Source organism: Tetranychus urticae, chromosome 2 (genome assembly GCF_039701765.1).
Source record: "Tetranychus urticae isolate SD_2017Ah chromosome 2, NJAU_TeUrti_SD_1.0, whole genome shotgun sequence".
Taxonomy (NCBI): Eukaryota; Metazoa; Arthropoda; class Arachnida; order Trombidiformes; family Tetranychidae; genus Tetranychus; species Tetranychus urticae.
Genome location: NC_142959.1, coordinates 204,245 through 223,270, shown reverse-complemented (window position 1 = coordinate 223,270; position 19,026 = coordinate 204,245). Strand labels below are relative to the sequence as shown.

Genomic DNA, 19,026 nt, shown 5'->3' with positions numbered 1-19,026 from the left:
TCGAAGTTCAACTGCTGCCCTCTTTTGGTGGAATTAAAAAACAGATTAGTATTAAATTTCATCGGATTATTGATTCTCTTTCAATTTCAGTTCATTTTATAAATGCGATTACTTGTGTGGACGAAGATTGTGAGACAAGATTCAGAATTAAATTAGAAACTCTTTTAATTGAGTCTTTGAAAAGATTGAGATTCAATGAAGGTAAATTATTACAAGTGTAAATTATGTCATTTAGATCAGACAAGGCTGCTAAAGTCCAAGGTTTTGGGTCCCCAAATTTTTGCCTTTAAATTCAATTATTTACATCTAGCTAATTCTTATGAAATTTTAAGATTCGCAGTATTCAGTTCAATCACGAGAATTCGAAAAAAATAAACACAAATTTTTAAAGCTTCAAGAAATGGCAAAAAGGTAATTGAAAAAGGCAAGTAATTTTTTGGTTCAACAAATGTTCACCTGAACTTCAACAGCCCTGTAATTTTGATTTGATTTCTTATTTCAAGTGTAAATAGCAAACACAAGATCGAATGTGAAGAATGAGAAAACATTGAAAAAGCTTAGTACAAATAATGTAAGAATAATAAATAATAATGAATAGTTATCAACATAAAAACAATTGCAAGACAAAGTAAAGTTTCAATTTTCAACACATTGCCCGCTATTTACAACAATTAAGGCTACTAAGTTTAGTTGATTATTGGAATCAACGGTAATTGTGTACACATCAGTAAGTAAACCTTTCCATTTCAAATGAAAATTGACCAAGAATTAAATATGGGCAAAACTGAACTGAATCAGGCTTGAGCATTTAGTTGTCTACCATTTTCACGTCACTTGAACCAACTTCCTGATCGTTGATCCAATCGGAATTATATTCAAAAATCGATCGGCGCTACAACGGGTCGGATTTATAAAGAGGATTAATATATACATTTTGAGCAAGTAAAGGAGCCTGATCATCTGTTGTCAAAATGGCATTGGATTGACTACCATCGCCATTGGTATCACTTTCATGATTGGTCTCAATTTCATTTGATCTTGTTAATTCTGCTTGAATTGAAGTTGATGGACTTGAAATTGATTCGATTGCGGGAGGCACTGGTGATGTTACAGGTGTCACTGGTAATGAAGCAAGGTGTAAAGTAAGAGGATGTGGCGGTGGAGTGGACGTTGGTGGCGGTGTTGGTGCTAGTGCTGGTGATGAATGTGATGTTAATGATGTTTGTTGAGGTGTTAATTCAGCAATGATTTTGGTAGTTAATGCTGAATCAGTTTTATTTGTCGGTTGATTTTGAAGCTGAAGATTTGATTGTGAGGTAATATTAGTTGACGATGATGATGGTAGAGGTGAGATAGGCTGTTGATTAATCATCTTATTTGTAAAACAGTCTTTTAAATTAACAATATCGGATGGAATGTCCAATAAGGAAGAATGAAAAGTTGAGAAGCAACTGGAATATGTATTGCAGGATTCCATTGAGCCAACTTCAGAAGAATCTGAATCTTTTTTCATCCCATTCTCTTGAATCGCTGTCTGTCCAATTGAACGGTTTACTCTGCTCATCAATACGGACCGACTATTGGAAGATATTAATTCTTCATTCAATCCCTCTGAATTAAAGTCATGCTTATTTCCAGCACTAACTAAAGATTGCTCAATCTCTTCAAGAAAATCCTTTATCCGCTCCTGAAATAGACAGAAGAGAGAGAATGAATATAATTTATGAACAATAATTTTCAAGTTAGTAGTGTTAGTAAATTAATGTAAGACAAACAAATATTAGAGCAATAAAGAATCTTCCAAGAGTTAGTGATTAGTTGAGTTTAATAAGAGAGTTTGATGAGTAATTCTGGTCTGAAATGCTCCAAATGTATCATACTGTTACAAACCTGATTAAACTGATCCAACGATATTACATGACTTTCTAGAATCAATAGATTTTAATGGAAACACGTTGATTTAAAATAAAATTAACAAATGGCTTTCAATTTTCGCTATGAAACAATATGGATTATAAAAAATTGATATTTATTTAAAACAAAGAGTTAAACTCTTGATGTTTGCTAAGAAAGAAATGCAAACAATTGGAAATAAATATTAATAAAAATAAAGGGAAAACAAAACAAAAAGTGAAATAAAAAACAAATGAGTCAACTTAAAATACCTTTCATAAATTATTTGATAGCTAATTACAATATATTAACATTTCAGGATATTTTAACGTGAAAAATTAACAATAATGAGCGTCGGTAAAACGTGATGGGAAGGGTTTGAAAAGCATTGAGTTTGAGTTTGTTTTTCATCAAGTTGAATGTTGACGACATTATAATAAATATTACCATTTCCATCTAATAAATTTTGATACATTGTAATTTACATTAGAAAAATGGTGACAACAAAAAATCTTGACTTGTGCAGCAATCAATGGTAATCTCATGAATTACAATTGATTACTGTGATCAAGAGGGTGATTTATTGTTTTCAATATTATCATTAGGACTGTTTTGATCACAATTATTACTTACAGCAGATGATGATTGAGCACCAGAATTTGAACTAGTTTCCTGTTGCATGATTGATAAGGCTTTTGGTGCACATGAAGATGATAATGTAGATGAGGTTCCAATCAACCCAATAACACCATTCATTGAATCGTTGGTTAAAAATTTGTCACTAGTTGTATTTATATTAACATTAGTTCCATTGGTAATTCCATTATTTGCAGTATTGATATTTTCATTGTCGCTGGTAATGACATCCATTCGTGGATTCAATTCAAGATCCATCAAATTGGTACCATTAGAACGATCACCTTGATGATAATGAGCAAGACGTAATTTTTCACGGGTTAATTGAGCTGAGTGGCCAGTTGACATAGTATGGTCATAACTGCGAAAACAGCCAACTCCAGTACTTGTGAACCGTATCGAATCCCCACCGACACTTCCAGTATCCTAAATTAAATAACAAAGAGATGAGTAAAAAATGAAAACAAATTGATCAACCATTTTCAATACAAAAATGGCTCCACCGTAATGGCAGTTAAAAAAGGAGGCAAATCTGAGTGAGCGCTTTTTTCAAATGTTCATTGAAATTTTAATCAAGCAATTGTTAATGGATTACATTTATAATATTTAATGGCTTAATGTTGCAGAATTAATGAGATTATCCATCAAAATATCAATATTGCTTGGTTAACAATCTATAAGAGTATCTATATTTAGCCTGGTTAAATCTTTTTTTGAACAAAGGATAAAATGGAGTAAAAAATATTGACAAGATCTATCGTTTTTGGTTCAAGTTCAATTAAAAACATTTTGACGATTTACTGTTCTTTTTTGTTCCTTTAAATTAACAATTTATGGTTCCTTTTTGCCTCAAACAAAATAGTTGAACCAGCAATTCAATTGTTGGAATTCACACTATATTCACTGGATCGATGTTAATCTTCATCTTCATCCTATTTTCCTCTTCCTCTTTATCATTCATGGTAGCCTTCATTTTTCGGAATAACTCACAATCAATCAATTAAGTCTCTATTAATCATTATTATCATCGAAACCGATTTATCCTGAGTCAACATTTTTTTATCCTCAGTTCACAAAAAGGAAATTGGCGTTCTAACAGTTTAATAGTCTTTTTACCAGAAACTCTTTGAGTTTACTCAACTAAATACTCGATGATCAAACTGTTAAATTAATAGAAAAGAGAAGAATCGAGATTTTGAACATAACGATAAAAGATGGACCAAAATAAAGCCGCATCTGTGATGAGTAACCGTTTGGGAGAGCGGTTTCCCTTATTCCCGTAATTGGGTGAAGACATAAAATTATAATCAAAGACTAACAATCAACCCAAAATCAAACTTATTAGAGCTGTCAAGGAACGAGGAATATGTTAATCCAAATAGCACTCCGTTAGATCATAAAGTCGCTTTTCTCTTATACTTTCAAAACATTTGTTATTTCATTTTTGCTTTTGTTTGTTTTTTCAATTTTTGGGTAAAGGCCGAAGGTTATGTATTGCAACGAGGTAAGGAGGTTAGATAATTGTCAAAATTAATTGCAATGTTATCAATGATTATTTAAAAATGGAAGCAATGGTTTACAGTTATATGACATAAAATGAGATTCATAAGAGGCGAATGACTAAATTTTGATTACAGGGAAACTGTTGGTGAATGTTGACTCAACCAAAGTGCACAAATGGGAAACAGGTTCGTTAATGTATTTAAGTTGATGACAAAGAAATCGATAAATTAAATGAAAAGCTAATGAATTGGCGTTAAAGTGTTTAGTGAACAGGAAAAACATTTAATAGTCAACTATTTTACCCTTTTGCTGTGACCAGAACTTAACAACTCACAATGATTACAGTCGGTAGATGATTGTCAATCTTGATATTCTGGGTAAGAGAGACAATTTTCATTGGAATTATTGTGGAAAAATCACTGACTTTAGTGTTTCTTGTTCCTTGTTGTCCCTGTGAGAGCAATCAACTAAATTAGTGTACATTTCTTGGGTCACAATGGCCTTTATTATCAGATCAATTGTTAAAACTAAAAGTCGCATTTGCATTGGGATTGTTTAAAAACATAATGTTTAGTATTGTATAAAAAATAGTTTAGTGAATGTCTGAAATTAAAAAAAATAATCAATAATCTCCAACTGGTTAAACAGTTTTCACTGGTCAACAGATTTGTTAGGCCTCACTAACCCAACTCATTTTGCAATGAATTACATTGTCTAATTCAATTTAATGGCTAACTATGTGTTGATGTTATATGAGATGTAGGGACAAGTTTATCCAACTGTTAAATGTAATTAACAATGTCCAAAAGATGTGCGCTCAATTGTAAGTGAACCTTTCAACTTTAACTTGTTGATATTCTGATTAATCATTAGAAACAAAAAAGTAACCGAAGAAGCTCATCTAACATAAAAATATCTAAATAATTTTGTGTCTACCGGGTTAAATTGATATAATTAATAGCTGGTGCAAAGAGTAAAGAGCTTCTTTACTCTTTGGCTGGTGTAGTTATCAAAGAAAATTGAGATTATTTGTCTTACCTTGCAAAAAGTTACACAAGAAATGTTGCCAAGAACAACTGAAAATGTGAGTCACAAGTTTAACTTTTATTTTCCTAACCGTTTTTTCAACATGTGTAGCTGAACTACTCTTAGGAGCAACCGTTTAATATTACAATAATACAATTGTGGTCTTGTTTCTGGACTAATCTGGATATTAAAACAATTTATAAGGTAAAGTATTTTATCAAATTCCCATTATTGGATTATTTTTACAATATCTAATGTATCTAGCTAAATTTCATTGTAGATACATTGGACTCTAAAAATGTCTTTCAGCCAGTTTCCATTATTTCCAGTGTTTCCAGTTAAATAATCCAAATTTCTTTCTTTTTCAGATAATCATTATGGAGATGACTAATATTATCATCTAGAACATCATTATCATTATCTCTTTCCTTCCTGACTGTGCGAGGTTTGGAATCACCTTTTTTTGATGGGTTTAGTGATTGTTTTAACCATTGTTTAAACGAGAAGCTTCACAGCTGATTTAGAAATACATTCTCTATTCATTTTCATTTTTATTGAGTTTTTTCATTATAGCTTGTGAATTGATCTTACCTAAAATGATTCAATAATGAAGATAATTATAATAACGATGACATTGATGTAACTAATGGTAAGTTTAATCATTTACAGCTTGCTTTGCTTCTTTATATTTACATCTACTTTTCTTTCTATTACAGATTTTGCTTGTTTTAGTGGAGTTAAAGTGTTGAATAATGAGGGAATCCATTAATTTGTTTGCAAAGATGTTCGTTTGCCAACTATTGGATCTTAAATTGTTCAAGAAACCACGAATCCTAAAGAAATTACGTTTGAAAATTATGCTAAAGGACAATTTATGTTTTTGCATTGCGATACTGGAGATCCTCCGAAAAATTACAAATTTTACCGACTTGGCTTCGATATCTTCTTGATAATCAAAAACTTCAAGCTTTCGAGCTATTTACATATTGTTCAACCACCATTGTCTTTCCTTACTCTCTGACAGGATCCACTCTTGTTAACAATATGTTTTCTCATTTTTCATCACAGAGCATCTTGAGTTTACTATTATAGTCTTCAAGCTGTTGAAGGAGATATTAAAATGATATTCAAAATAAAGAAGGACTTCCTCAGAGCCTGGTGAATATGAAAATTCAATTTTTATGAGATATTTTCACGTCAAAGCAAAACTTGGTGCATCATGCTAAGTTGGTTGTAAAAAATGAATGAAAGAGGATGCTACGCTAATTTTTTTCTAGATTATATCATCCATAATCATGTCAACTATTCATTGAAAGCTATTTAATCCTCTAAATGTCGTTATTCATTTATAGTATCATCCACCTACCTCCTTACGAGTAAGGTAAATTATTAATATTACGATTGATCAAAAGCTGACAAGAAATGCATGTCAGAAAATCTATTTTTTGTGTTTTCCCATTTTCTATTGCAAAATCAACCATTCGGAAAATCAATATTTTCCTCCAAAAGACGGACATTTCAGTAGGCAAACCCTTCTTTTTAAGGATCAATGGACTCATATTATCCTAATGGAAAGCAATCAAATTGACTGAAGCCATCCTGATGCTGATGTTTGTATCATGATTGGAAATCATCAACACTCTATAAGGAATCATTTCTCGTTGAATAACATCATTTGGCCTCTGTTCCTCAGCCTTATTAAGTTATATTCAATTACACTGCTGTTATAAATGTATTTCATTCCAGTTGTCCTGCTGCCATCAATACTTACGAAAACAATAATTAATTCTCCCTGTTCTTTCTCAAGATACTTTAAGGTATGGTTCCTGTTTTTGTCATATTGGCAATCAATTGAGTAAATTAATACAATCCCAATGGCTGGTGAAAAGTGTGTCAAACTTGTATCATTTTATCTGAACTCATTTTTTACATTTTTAAATATTTATAATATTTTTAAATATGTAAGGTTCATTGCGGATAGGGAACTAGAAACTAAGGATTACTTGCTATTATTTCATACAAGTTGATCAAAATGCTCGGATGCAAGGCTCGAATCATTTATATCAATTAATAGCATCAAATTATAAACGTAAATAGTTTTGAGTGTCAGCTTCTCTCTATGATTGATACGCATCTACATTGAATATAATCAAAAACTAATCAATATCATGAAATGAGCTTTATTTACTGCTAATACTTAATATCCAAATTTTGTGACTAAGTGTAGATCAATCACCAACTTGAACCAAGACACCATATCAATCATTAGAAATGGACAACACTTGAAATAGTTTATAATTGACTATGTGATTGGATGCAATATCAATGATAAGCTGACCAATTATTCATTGTATTCATGAATTGTATGAATTTTCATCAACTAATTGTTGAGAATAACATGAAAGATTGTCTTTTGAATTTGATGAAATCAGTTATAAATCCAGCCTTATAATACCATCAACCTCACATGATGACCTTAAGTAACATATTGATTTTATGTCCTGTTGTGACCTGGAATTTGTCATTATTATTTTCTCTCATGATAATGGATTATAATTCAGCAACAACTTTTATTCATCCACCAACTTTCAACACCATTCACTAAATCGATTCTTTATTGATTTAATAATACTCATGAGCATGTCTCATAATTTCACTTAAACCCTTATCATTTACAACTCAATATAACTCGCCTGTTGATCTTTACTTTCATCAGTTTCCTTTACTCTTTCATCATATCAAATCGTGATTGTCCCCTTCCTCTGTTCCTCCCAAATCACACAAATAATGGACACAGAGATAAAAGCTCAGTGCAGAACCAGGATAATTCAACCATTCTTAACCTTACAATCAAATGATTTGCCTAACAATATACACCTCAGTGTTGACCTATGGCTTTAAATGAAAAGAATCTCAAAAAGCTATTTTCATGATAACAATGAAACAATATCCAAGAAGATTTATCACTTTTTTATGAATATTTAGCAAGATCATTACTGGTCAGCCAGACAGTTTCAATTATTTATTTTACTTCTTCCCCTTAATGCTAATTTTACTGTACATTTAACCAGTTAAACGAACTCATTTGTTGCAGCTATTAGGTTATATTATTCACTAGACAATCTATCGATCTAACAATTCAATGAGTAACATTATTTCACCTTAACAAACACATGACACTTTAATTGTTCTCGTCGTTCAACTCATTTAGTCAAAAAATAACGAGTCTAACAAGCAAAATTCAATAAAACATGAAACAATCATTATTAAGGAAAGGGATAATCGATTAAAAATTAAGAGAAATCGTTTATTGTCTGAATACAAGAAGATCATCTTATCAAATAATTATCAACTTAAATAAAAAGATTTAATTTAATTCTTCTAATGCTAACTCTTAACCATAACCTGGTGAAAACCAAAAGCATTTTGATTTTCACCCGAATGATCCACTTCCAAAGATTTGGGTTAAAAAAGGCAACAATAAAAGAATGAAATGTAAAACCAGAAAAATGAATTTGCCAGTAAACTCATGAAATTATGATTAGATTAGCTAACCAGATTCATCATAATTCACTTTACTTCTTTAATGATAATAATCTGTTGTTTTATTAATATTTGCATTAAAACAACACTTTACTTATCTTTTTCATTCAACTATCAAAAAGCTCACAAACCTTTCTTCACTATCACCATCATCTGAAGTAAACACATCAATTATCATGCTCATCACCATTATCCTCACATTGAAACCTGAAAATATTACTCTCAAAGATTCTTAGTTAAACAAATTCAGATTCGTCAAATGTAAATCAAGTTTAACACCAACTTCAAGTATTGATTATGTAAATTTTTTGCTGTTAATTGTGTGAATCATTCCATAATAATGTGATACTGACTATCCAAAATTAACCATAAATCATAGTCCAGTGAATGTTATAAATTGTATCGAGTTCACTGAAGGCAAAAAAAGCAAAAATAAATGAATTCTGTGCAATAACAGTTCGTGTGATAATTTATTTTGTTTATTGAATTTCAACTGATCAAATTGAACCCATTCTAGATTTATATGGTAATAGCAAAGTGATATTTCAATGGATTGAATGAAATGTTTGAAGGAATTATCTGAACCAGTCTGAACTCACAAGTTTTCACACTCACAGTTTTGCAATTTAAATTACTTGTTCTGCAATTTAATCTTTTTGCTGACAAATTTCATTGAAATGTCAACACCAATTGATGTATTTCATTGAATTATTGGAATAATTTCAAATGTTTATCACTTTGAATCGCTATCAATTGGAAGGTGAAAATTAACTCAAATATTCATGTTCAGTGTTTCATGTGTTCCACTAATGATACAACAATAATGATGATTCAAGATCTTCTCGAAGCTAAACTGTTATGAAATGTTAAAGGTTGTTGCAGAATGTGCAAGGTAAATCAAGGCATTTCCAATTTAATGGTTTATTTGCTGATTGAGAATGTACAATGTTCATGAAAATTACAAAAAGCAATTTTCATGATTATCTGTCAACAAACATTCAACTATATTCAACCATGTTGAGATAAAAATATCAATTCCTTACAGTTTATGCAAAGTAATACTCAAGTTGAGGTGGAACATGAATCATGATTTTTTTGGTGATTACATTGCGATTAGATGTTTACAATTTGATATTGATCAGTAATCACTCTTGATTGTCTTTTGTTATTAACATATTTGTAAGAATATTGAGTCACTTGATAATAGATTAACATTGAAATACAGAGTAACCGAAATTGATTGTGCTCCAAGTTAATCGATCATTGTTAATTGTATATCTTAGCATATCAAATGACTTGGTTCATGCCAAATCAATCAATATAAACTGATCGAGATTTTAACATTAAATCATTGATTTTGTTATTCAAGAATTGAGTTGTAAAATAAGGTTAAATAATATGAAACTCGAAAATTAAAAAGCAGCAAGTTTACTCATGATTATGTTCACTAATTGTGATTAAAATAAAAGAGCTAATACAACATGCAATGTGTTTCTATAGACCCTTACCTGTTGGGTTTGCGTTTGACCAGATTCAACGAGAACGTCAATAATGTCCATTGACTTTGCAAAGGCATCACGTAGATTAACATGAGGAAAGGCGACTATTGAACCTTCACGTTTGGCTCGTTCGAGGGCTTCTTTTCGTTTCAAGGCCTTTTCTCTCCTCATTTGGTTCTTATAAAATTCAGCGAAATTGTTGACTATAATGGGAATGGGCAGAGCAACAACAAGTACACCACAAACACAACAAACACCTCCAACAATCTTACCAGCTGTGGTAACTGGATAAATATCACCATAACCGACTGTAGTCATCGTAATACTGGCCCACCAAAAGGCTTCAGGGATCGAAGTGAATGCTTTGTTGGTGTCTTTTTCAGCGAAATAGACCAATGAAGAGAAGATCATTATTCCAATGGCGAGGAAAAGCATTAAAAGTCCCAGTTCTTTGTATGAGTTGCGGAGTGTGAAACCTAAGGATTGAAGGCCAGTGGAGTGACGAGCAAGCTTGAGAATACGCAAGATTCTCATGATTCTGAATATTTGGACCAATCGACGAACATCAGCAAAATCCTCTGAATGGTTATTGCGTTCAATTACAAGGCTAACATAGAAAGGTAATATGGCAAGAAGATCAATTATATTTAAATAAGATTTGAAAAATTTCCATTTATTGGGTGAACAGATGAATCTTAAGGCATATTCAAGGGTAAACCAGGCAATGCAAATGGCTTCAATAACAGCTAGACGACTGTTTTCACCACTTGGTTCATTACTTGAATCACGTTCTTGTAAGGAAGGAATTGTGTTCAGTGTTAATGCGATTGTTGATAATACAATAAATAAGATGGAAACGATAGCGACAACCTGATATCATCCAACAATCAATAATAGTTTCCGATTGCCATCAAATGCGATTTCATGAAAAGAAGAAAAGAAAATCGAATTAGTCAATTTAAATAAAAGTATTCGAGAGCATTTAATTAGTCCATTTTCAGCCTTTTTTACTTCACATGAATATAATTGGATTTCATGGGTTCTGAATGTATAAATTACTTGCATAAAATCATCGAAAATTTCTTTGCACTTTCGCTGAATATGTTTATTACTGTTAAGACGATATTGTTTTTTATCTGAAAAAAGCTTTTGAACATTATTGCAAACAAAATTGATAGCTTATTTGTTCGAGGCTAGACAATTTGTTAGTCTAATGTTATCATCAATCAACAAGCTTAATCAGAATAACAGAGAATGCGGAGAGAAAATTTATTCATCAAATCAACATTCTCTATTACTCGATAGTTTTATCTGGTTTCATGTTCAAGTTAATGAAGAAAAGCAGAATGCAAGAAATACAGTCAAGTCAATTCCCTATCCATGAAACAAGACAATTATTTTCATTTACAAACAGTAAATGCCATGATAATCATTAAACATTATCGATGATAAACAAAAAATGACTTTTAATACAAGTTTTGTCTTTAATGTCCACTAACCATACTCTTCTTGTTATGGTGAAAAGACATTAAACATGTGAAAACAATAATTGAGCTCAATGCGCTTTCGTTCATGAAATTTGAAGACAAATTCTTGTTTTTTAAATGCTATCCTCTGAGATTTTCAGGTCTTTTCTTGGTTTAGTAAATCTATTGATAATAATATTTAATTTGAGATTTTGCAAGTTTAATTGAATTTAGTCTAAACATTTTTAACACGCAAACACTTTTCGAGTGGATGAATAGACCATTGCTATCGATCTATACTAAGCGTTTCCTCAGTAAAGTCGGAATTTAAGGATGACTCTGAATTGCATGCCTAAGCCTGTTGAGTCAAAATGAAGAAACTTCGTAAATTCGTGGCTCAAACGAACCGTTAAGCTCTATTCTGGTGTCCTTTGCTTTCTTACTGGTTTTATTGATTAATTTCTGTTTTTGCATAAGATTAAGCGTTAAGTAACAATTGCTTTCATCACAGCCAACCACGACATTAATAATGATAAATGAAACATTATTCATATTTCATACTAAGAGTCAAACAGGTACTAAAGGCCAAAGTTTGTCATTAAGTCAGATTGTTGAGTAAAGATGAAGTCGATGATGGTGAAGACAAGGAAAGTTATGATGGAAGAAGAAATGTTGATGTAAGGTAATAAAGTGACATCTTGAAAGAACCAAAAATGTTTCCTGGTGAAGTGAACAAGTGATTTTTGCTGATAAAAATGAGTAAAAAGACCGTAAAGGAAAAGATTGAACCATGAAATGAAATGACCAAGAAGAGGATGAAAAGAGTAATCGAGTCACTATACCGGGCGTTTTTTTTTCATTTTACGCCTTCATGCAGGCATAACTCACGAACTGTTAGTGCTACAGACTTCAGACTTGAACCATAAGCTTATCTAGATTGCACAACGATAAGATCAAGTGCTCAAGGTTATTCAAGGTCAATTCTTTATTTGACCTCTAATTGACATTGAAAGATCATTTTCTGAAATCGCAAAATTTTTCGGACCCGATAGTGTTAGTTCCATATCCATAACTCATACCATTGGAAAGATGGAATGAATTTTTCCTGAGCAACTGAATGTTAAGGAATCACCCATATCCTTTAGTCAGTATGAGTTATGAACATGTAACTAACACTATCGGAGAAGAAAAATTTTGCGATTTCAGAAAATGACCTTTCAATGTCAATTAGAGGTCAAATAAAGAATTGACCTTGAATAACCTTGAGCACTTGAACTTATCGTTGTGCAATCTAGATAAGCTTATGTTTTAAATCTGAAGTCTGTAGCACTAACTGTTCGTGAGTTATGCTTGCATGAAGGCGTAAAATGAGAAAAAAACGCCCGGTACTATCTTGAGATGACCAATAGCCAATAAAAGAAGCTAAAATTAGGTCTAACTTGTAATTAAATTGAAAGCAAATATCTTAATCAATAAATACCCAATAATAGAATTATTATGTAAAATTAATAAATACTGTGCAATCAGCCGAAAAGCTAAGAAGCTGGAAATCTGGTAAAGCTGTGAAATGGCTTGTTTCTAGAAGGCGCTTTATTCACGTTTTCACTTCGCTTGTCCACTTCGCTTGTCCACTTGTGTTTGTTTTTTATTTTCATTATTTTACATTAATTTATACTTAAATTAATTGTGTAATTTTGTTACCTATAACGTCATTAGCTGTGGTGGTTATAGTGATTTAATTAAAAATGTGTTAACATATGTTAACCAGTGTATGTAACCTTATTGGGATAAAAGTCAAGTTACTCTTGAATGTTTACCACTGCGTGTCAACAATCAACTTGAATCAGCACAATTTAACATGCAAATTGTTGAACTATTGCCATTCCCATGAGACATATGATATCTAATTTTATTTTCTTGCTGTTAATTGACGATTTTAAATGCAGATAATTATCCATATTAATGTTACAATTTAGCTGTTGATGGTTTCATGTCATTTTTGTTGCAGACTCTATCAAGTCTTTAGTCAGAGGATTTGCTTTTTTACTCAACTTTATTCACTTTTTATCCATTTAGCAATCAATCCATTAGTGAATTAATTTCTCATTGTTTAATCAATATCTTTGCTTCAGTAACTCACAAGTCAGTGTTGGTACTGCAATCAGATCAATCATACGAGCTAAATCGGAACCAAACTTTAATTTTATCAGAAATTGGGTTTAGCCAGAAAATTCATGAAGCTTTATCTTTGCTTCATTCAGACTAATTATTGAAAGTACAATTTTCAAATTCGGATTCATTCATTTGTAAACTAATTTTTCAAAAGTAAAAGGCTTCAGTTTTTGAAGATTTAGCAAAAAGAAACTTCTTGAATCGTGTTTTCATGTTAATTGCTCATGTTCAATTGAATAGATGCTCTTCTCATAAAAATCTAACGCTTCCTTTTAATCCAGTGAACTATTAGGGGGTCTCACGCAAATCGAACCAAATTTGTTATTTTACTGCATTTGATCTGATTATCGTATTGAGATGAATTTCGGTAATCAGTATTTCAAGTAATTCAAATGTTTTTTGCAATCAACAAAAATTAAATATCTCAATTAGTTTAAGAGATATTTAAATGCAATTATAAAATGACAAAAATTTACATGTCCCATTGAATAACATTGATTTTAATAAAAAATACAGTTCATGCATAGGGTCCCCCCTTCGACCATTTTTCAAAATACAGCTCGTTTTTGATTTTTGATTTTTTGTCTTTTTTAATTGCATTTAAATATCTCTTAAACTAATTGAGATATTTAATTTTTGTTAATTGCAAAAAATATTTGAATTACTTGAAATACTGATTACCGAAATTCATCTCAATACAATAATCAGATTAAATTCAGTAAAATAACAAATTTGGTTCGATTTGCGTGAGACCCCCTAATACTACCATAAAGTGATTTATGATCATTCCAGATAGTTCAGATATCATTATCATTACCATTGAGTAGGATAGACAAGAATGTTAACAGGGATAAATCAATAATTGTTATTGTTTAATGAGCAACAATTGAATGATCACAACTCAGATGTTAGCATAAATGAATGATTCAATAATATCTATCACGAACAACTGAAAAGACAAAATGATGATCAACATGTTGGATAATCAAGAAATGACCGATCAACTGTGATCAAAGAGCAATGTTTGTAAGTCAATGAAAGAAATTATCAAGTTACCAGGAAAAAACAGTCAATAGTAAACAGATTGAGTTACGTAAAGCATAACCTGATGATCTTATTTTGATCAGTGGTTTCATCAATGACAACAATTAATTATGCAACTCACATTCATTGATAAAAAACTGAATCAATTCTCTTTGGTATAATCTGAATGAGACAACTGAAATGTAACCACAAATATAAACTGTAGTGAACCTTTCCTCCTCCTTTTGATTTTCATTGAAGGACTCAGACTATTAAAATTATTACATAAACTTGGGTGGAGAGACCCACAAAGTACAAGAGAGAGAGAGAGAGGAATGATGATAGAGATGATGGATGAAAATTGTAATAATTTTGGTGTTGCCAGGGTAAACCAGAAAATCGATTTGAAGATCATAAGAGTATCGATTAAACGGGCATTTACTTCTCTTTTTTTCATTCTCAGTATAACCAATAATGATAATAATGAAAACTCCATTCCCAGTTTATCTTGTTTTTTACCAAATCATCATCTTCTGTTTTTTATCTTTTTCTCAGCTTCTCCTGGTAACATAAATCATCATGAATGTTGGATTCTTATATTTCATTGCCTCATCTGATTGTCTTCTGATCTAATTTCATCTGTAATATTTTTCAAGTTTCCTTTCCATTCACATAATACTAACTGATCAAATTAACTTAATGCATATCTCGATCTTTACACTTTATCAGGTTGATTAATTGATTGTTGCCATATGATTGTTATTTTTGGATTATATAAATGGTCGTTGACTTGTTCAATGTTCAACATTTAATTTGGAAACCAGTTGATTAACTGAATCTTTATTTATTTCTAGTTGAATGAATGTCAATCAAGATGAGTCTATTTCAATAGCTTTCAGTTAATCCTTTCAAGTTGCAGGATTGTTACGGTGAAATTAGATACACATTCAAATTCAGGGTTAGATAAATGGAGAGAAACACTGAAATCCTGATTAACTCTGATTAACCCAATAAGAGGTTAATCTTTGTGTACACAAACTAAATTGTCACTCAGTCTTCAAGTCACTAAATCAAGTTTTGATACTAAAAAATAGCAATCGTTTCGTTTGTCAGTGTTAAATTATCTATAAGTTTGTTGATGTCTACACTTAACCGAGTTACGACTAAAAAAGATGTTAATCTATTTAAAGATGAGGAAAAGGTTCTTAAATTTAGCATCATTTTAGGAAGAGAAGAGGAAACCCCAGCAACATCACATTTAGCATAATTTCCTCTGGCAATTGGTTAACATTGAGATGCCAAACTGCACTCATCAAAGTAAAAAGATGATCCTGAAGAGAATGAGGATGAAAATGATGAAGAGCAACAAAGAAGAGACTCAACGTTTTTTGCATCTAAACATGATTCAAAGAAAAGCTATTTCCCTTATTTACAATATCATCTTTCATGGCTCAATCTTTATCCAACAATCTTGATAATAATGAAAACTGTTGAGTCCAGATTGGAATCACTGACTAAATATTTAATCCAATATTTTTGCTTTTAAATAGATTCAGAATCCAGTGACTGAAAAGGTAAATAGCAAATTAAGTTCAATATTAACTGGGAAAAGTGGAACACCTGAACAATTGAAATTATATTAAAATATATTTTCCAAGAATTTTCTTCTTATTCTTATCATTGTCAACAGGTTTAATATTGAACATTTCATGAAGGCGGAAATAAAAGTGAAAATACAGGGTGTTAGAAAATCAACTAGACCTATTTGCGCTTCAATATTTTTCGAACCAAGCAGAGTAAACAGACTCGTGATATATTGTTAGAATCGTCTTTGACTAGAAAACATATTAGAATAGAAAAAAGAACTTTCGCATAACTTTAGCTCTCAAAAATGGACGAAAACTAATTTTTTTTCTGTTTTGGTTTTTCGAATTTTTCTTACTTTTTAAGGTCAAAAGAATCTTAGATACATGTCGAAAAATATGCTGCAAGTTTTTATTTCAATTAATTATCTAGCAAAAATTTTCCCTATTATTGAATTTTCATCCCATAGTAAAATTAACACAAAATTGCTTCAAATTTCACCTAAAATTTTCACAATTTTTTGCATCGCATGGAATTGGTAGTTCGGTCTAGAATTTTTCCTTTTGAAAATGAACAAATCTTTTTAAGTTGGACTTTCAGCTTTCTAATGATACTAAAAATTAAAAAAATGGCCCAACAATTTCGAAGTTATTATCATTCAAACAGGTCTAGTTGATTTTCTAACACCCCGTATTTCCATTATTTGGACAATTTGGTTGGGATGACTGATTATAGTTGAACTTACCCTTGAACTAATTGATGATTGTGGCTTCTCCATGATGTCCCAAAAAAACTTTTGATATTTAGCGAGTTTACCAGTACCAAAGTGCTCTTCATCCCTTTGCCTCAAGGATTCAGCCTCTTTCCTCATCTCTTCATAAACATGTTCCTTCCGTTGATGATATTTGTACTGACAACATGATTCCAGGTAGAGTTCATCTACACCCCAATAGTCAAGATCCTCACTGAATGCCATTACACACATTTCTTCAATCAGATGAAGTTTACCTGTTCGATAAAAGTTGAGAACAGCTGAGAAGGAACGAGGATGTCGATCAAAAAAGTATTCATTATCGATCAGATTGTAGTCATCACACAATTCCATTATCGATTCGTGTGTTGTACATTCACGCAAACGTCCTAATCTCGTATGAGGAAGTCTTTCCAATGTTTTCCATAATACTTCATGTTTAATGCCACCAACATTCAAAATGACCCGACGATTAAGAGCACGAGAACGAACTACAGAAGATGATTCAGGTCCCGTTGCTGTTGTTGGTCCAGCCGTGCTTGTTGATCTTGTTTGCTTATTAATCACATCTAAATTGCTGATTGGACCGGTGACTGACCGTCTTGATCTATGATAGAGACCAGTGGCAAGTCCATTATGAAGTGGTGAGTGATGAGCTGATTGGTAACCAGCTTCAATTGAGAGTCCAATTGAACTGGGTCCAACACCAAACGAACCTGGTTCAGCTGCGATATCAGTTGACCTATCACTATTTCCTGCTCGAAGAGCATAGGACATTGTTAATAAGCCGAAAAATGGGAAAAGAAGAAGAAGATGAATAAGGAAGGAAGGAAGAGCTGTGACGATTAAAACAATCGAAAGTTAAAATCCATTGGAATCAATGTCGATGTCAACAATTTCACTTGTCATCACAATCCACTTGTTTTTTCTCAAATCATACATATTCGGATTGAAGACCAGCCAACACTCTGGATTGACAATCCTATGTATAGCAAAAATGCACACGCATACACATGAAAAGACACAAACACTGATCAAGCTGTTGGCAGGAATTGTAATGAATTACAAAAATGAAAATGAAAGGGTAAATTTGAGGTAAACAATTTGTAAATAAAGGTTTACTTTATCACAGTGAGGATCGTTGAAACAATTATAATAACATTAGTTGTTGTCATTGTTTAGTTGCACAGATTAATTAATTTTTAGTATTAGGCACTAAAAAGAGAAATGAAAAATAACGAATGAGCAACAGAATGAAATTGAACAGCAAATAGAAGCGATTGAATGATCAGATCAAATTGGTCGATTCATTGATGGCCAATAAAAAACAAAAGGAAACTTGTATTATTGTAAAAGGAGTAACAATTTGACACAATTGTAATATAATTGAATCATAATCCTGGATCCATATTTGCATACTTGTTGGTTGTTGACTGTTGGCTGTAGCATTAAACATTCAACACCAAAATAATGTATCAAACAATCAATAAAGTACCTTTCTTGCAAATTAATATCATCTCATACCTTTAAATTATCATTAATAAAATAATCATAATCATAATAATCAAAATAGTTGTAATAGAAGTGGTAAAAAACATTGACCAACATTGTTTTTTTGTGTTTGGCTTTTCTTTATTTGCTTTTTTGTTTTGTTTCTCTTTTCCTTTCAAGATTGTTTCGATATGCAAGTTAAAGTTAAACTCAATAGACTCACTTTCTCACTCGCTAACTGAAGATGAAGACGAAAATGATGAGTGAGTGAGTCACTGAATCCATGACGATGAAGATGATGATAAAAGAGACTAGAGAAAGACTGAGAACTACAGGGTAACTCAATGAGAATGAAATGAAAGCAAAGAGTAAAGTGATATTAAAAAAAGGCTGAAATGAAAAAAAAACTGGTTCTATGTTTCGATTTTTTCGCTTTCTG

General features: G+C 31.4%; 1 protein-coding gene and 2 long non-coding RNA genes across 5 annotated transcripts; 2 read left to right on the top strand and 1 right to left on the bottom strand.

Moving 5' to 3' along the window:
• Positions 1-147: 147 nt before the first annotated feature.
• On the bottom strand, positions 148-17,873 carry Shab (potassium voltage-gated channel shaker cognate b). The gene is made up of 4 exons (XM_015936698.3): positions 17,091-17,873; positions 10,110-10,970; positions 2,527-2,955; positions 148-1,687 (listed from the first exon to the last, which is right to left on the bottom strand). The coding sequence occupies exons 1-4, from the start codon at positions 17,871-17,873 to the stop codon at positions 893-895; spliced, it is 2,868 nt and encodes a 955-aa protein (XP_015792184.1). The 3' UTR covers positions 148-892.
• Positions 4,730-6,391, top strand: LOC107368812 (uncharacterized). 3 transcript variants are annotated; one of them, XR_001570219.3, is made up of 4 exons: positions 4,730-4,855; positions 5,170-5,262; positions 5,427-5,707; positions 5,775-6,391. It is a non-coding gene; the product is annotated as an uncharacterized LOC107368812 (long non-coding RNA). The 3 variants fall into 3 exon arrangements; XR_016199197.1 differs by lacking the exon at positions 4,730-4,855 and adding an exon at positions 5,098-5,116; XR_001570218.3 differs by lacking the exon at positions 4,730-4,855 and having other exon boundaries at positions 4,969-5,262.
• Positions 10,583-11,086, top strand: LOC149093663 (uncharacterized). The gene is made up of 2 exons (XR_016199198.1): positions 10,583-10,720; positions 10,789-11,086. It is a non-coding gene; the product is annotated as an uncharacterized LOC149093663 (long non-coding RNA).
• Positions 17,874-19,026: the final 1,153 nt, after the last annotated feature.

Coding starts and splice junctions, on each gene's coding strand:
- Shab (XM_015936698.3), bottom strand. CDS start 17,873: ATGTCCTATGCTCTTCGAGCAGGAAATAGTGATAGGTCAACTGATATC. Junction 2,956..10,109: donor GTCAAACGCAAACCCAACAG/GTAAGGGTCTAT, acceptor TATTTAATTTAG/GATACTGGAAGTGTCGGTGG. Junction 1,688..2,526: donor GTGCTCAATCATCATCTGCT/GTAAGTAATAAT, acceptor TGTCTATTTCAG/GAGCGGATAAAGGATTTTCT.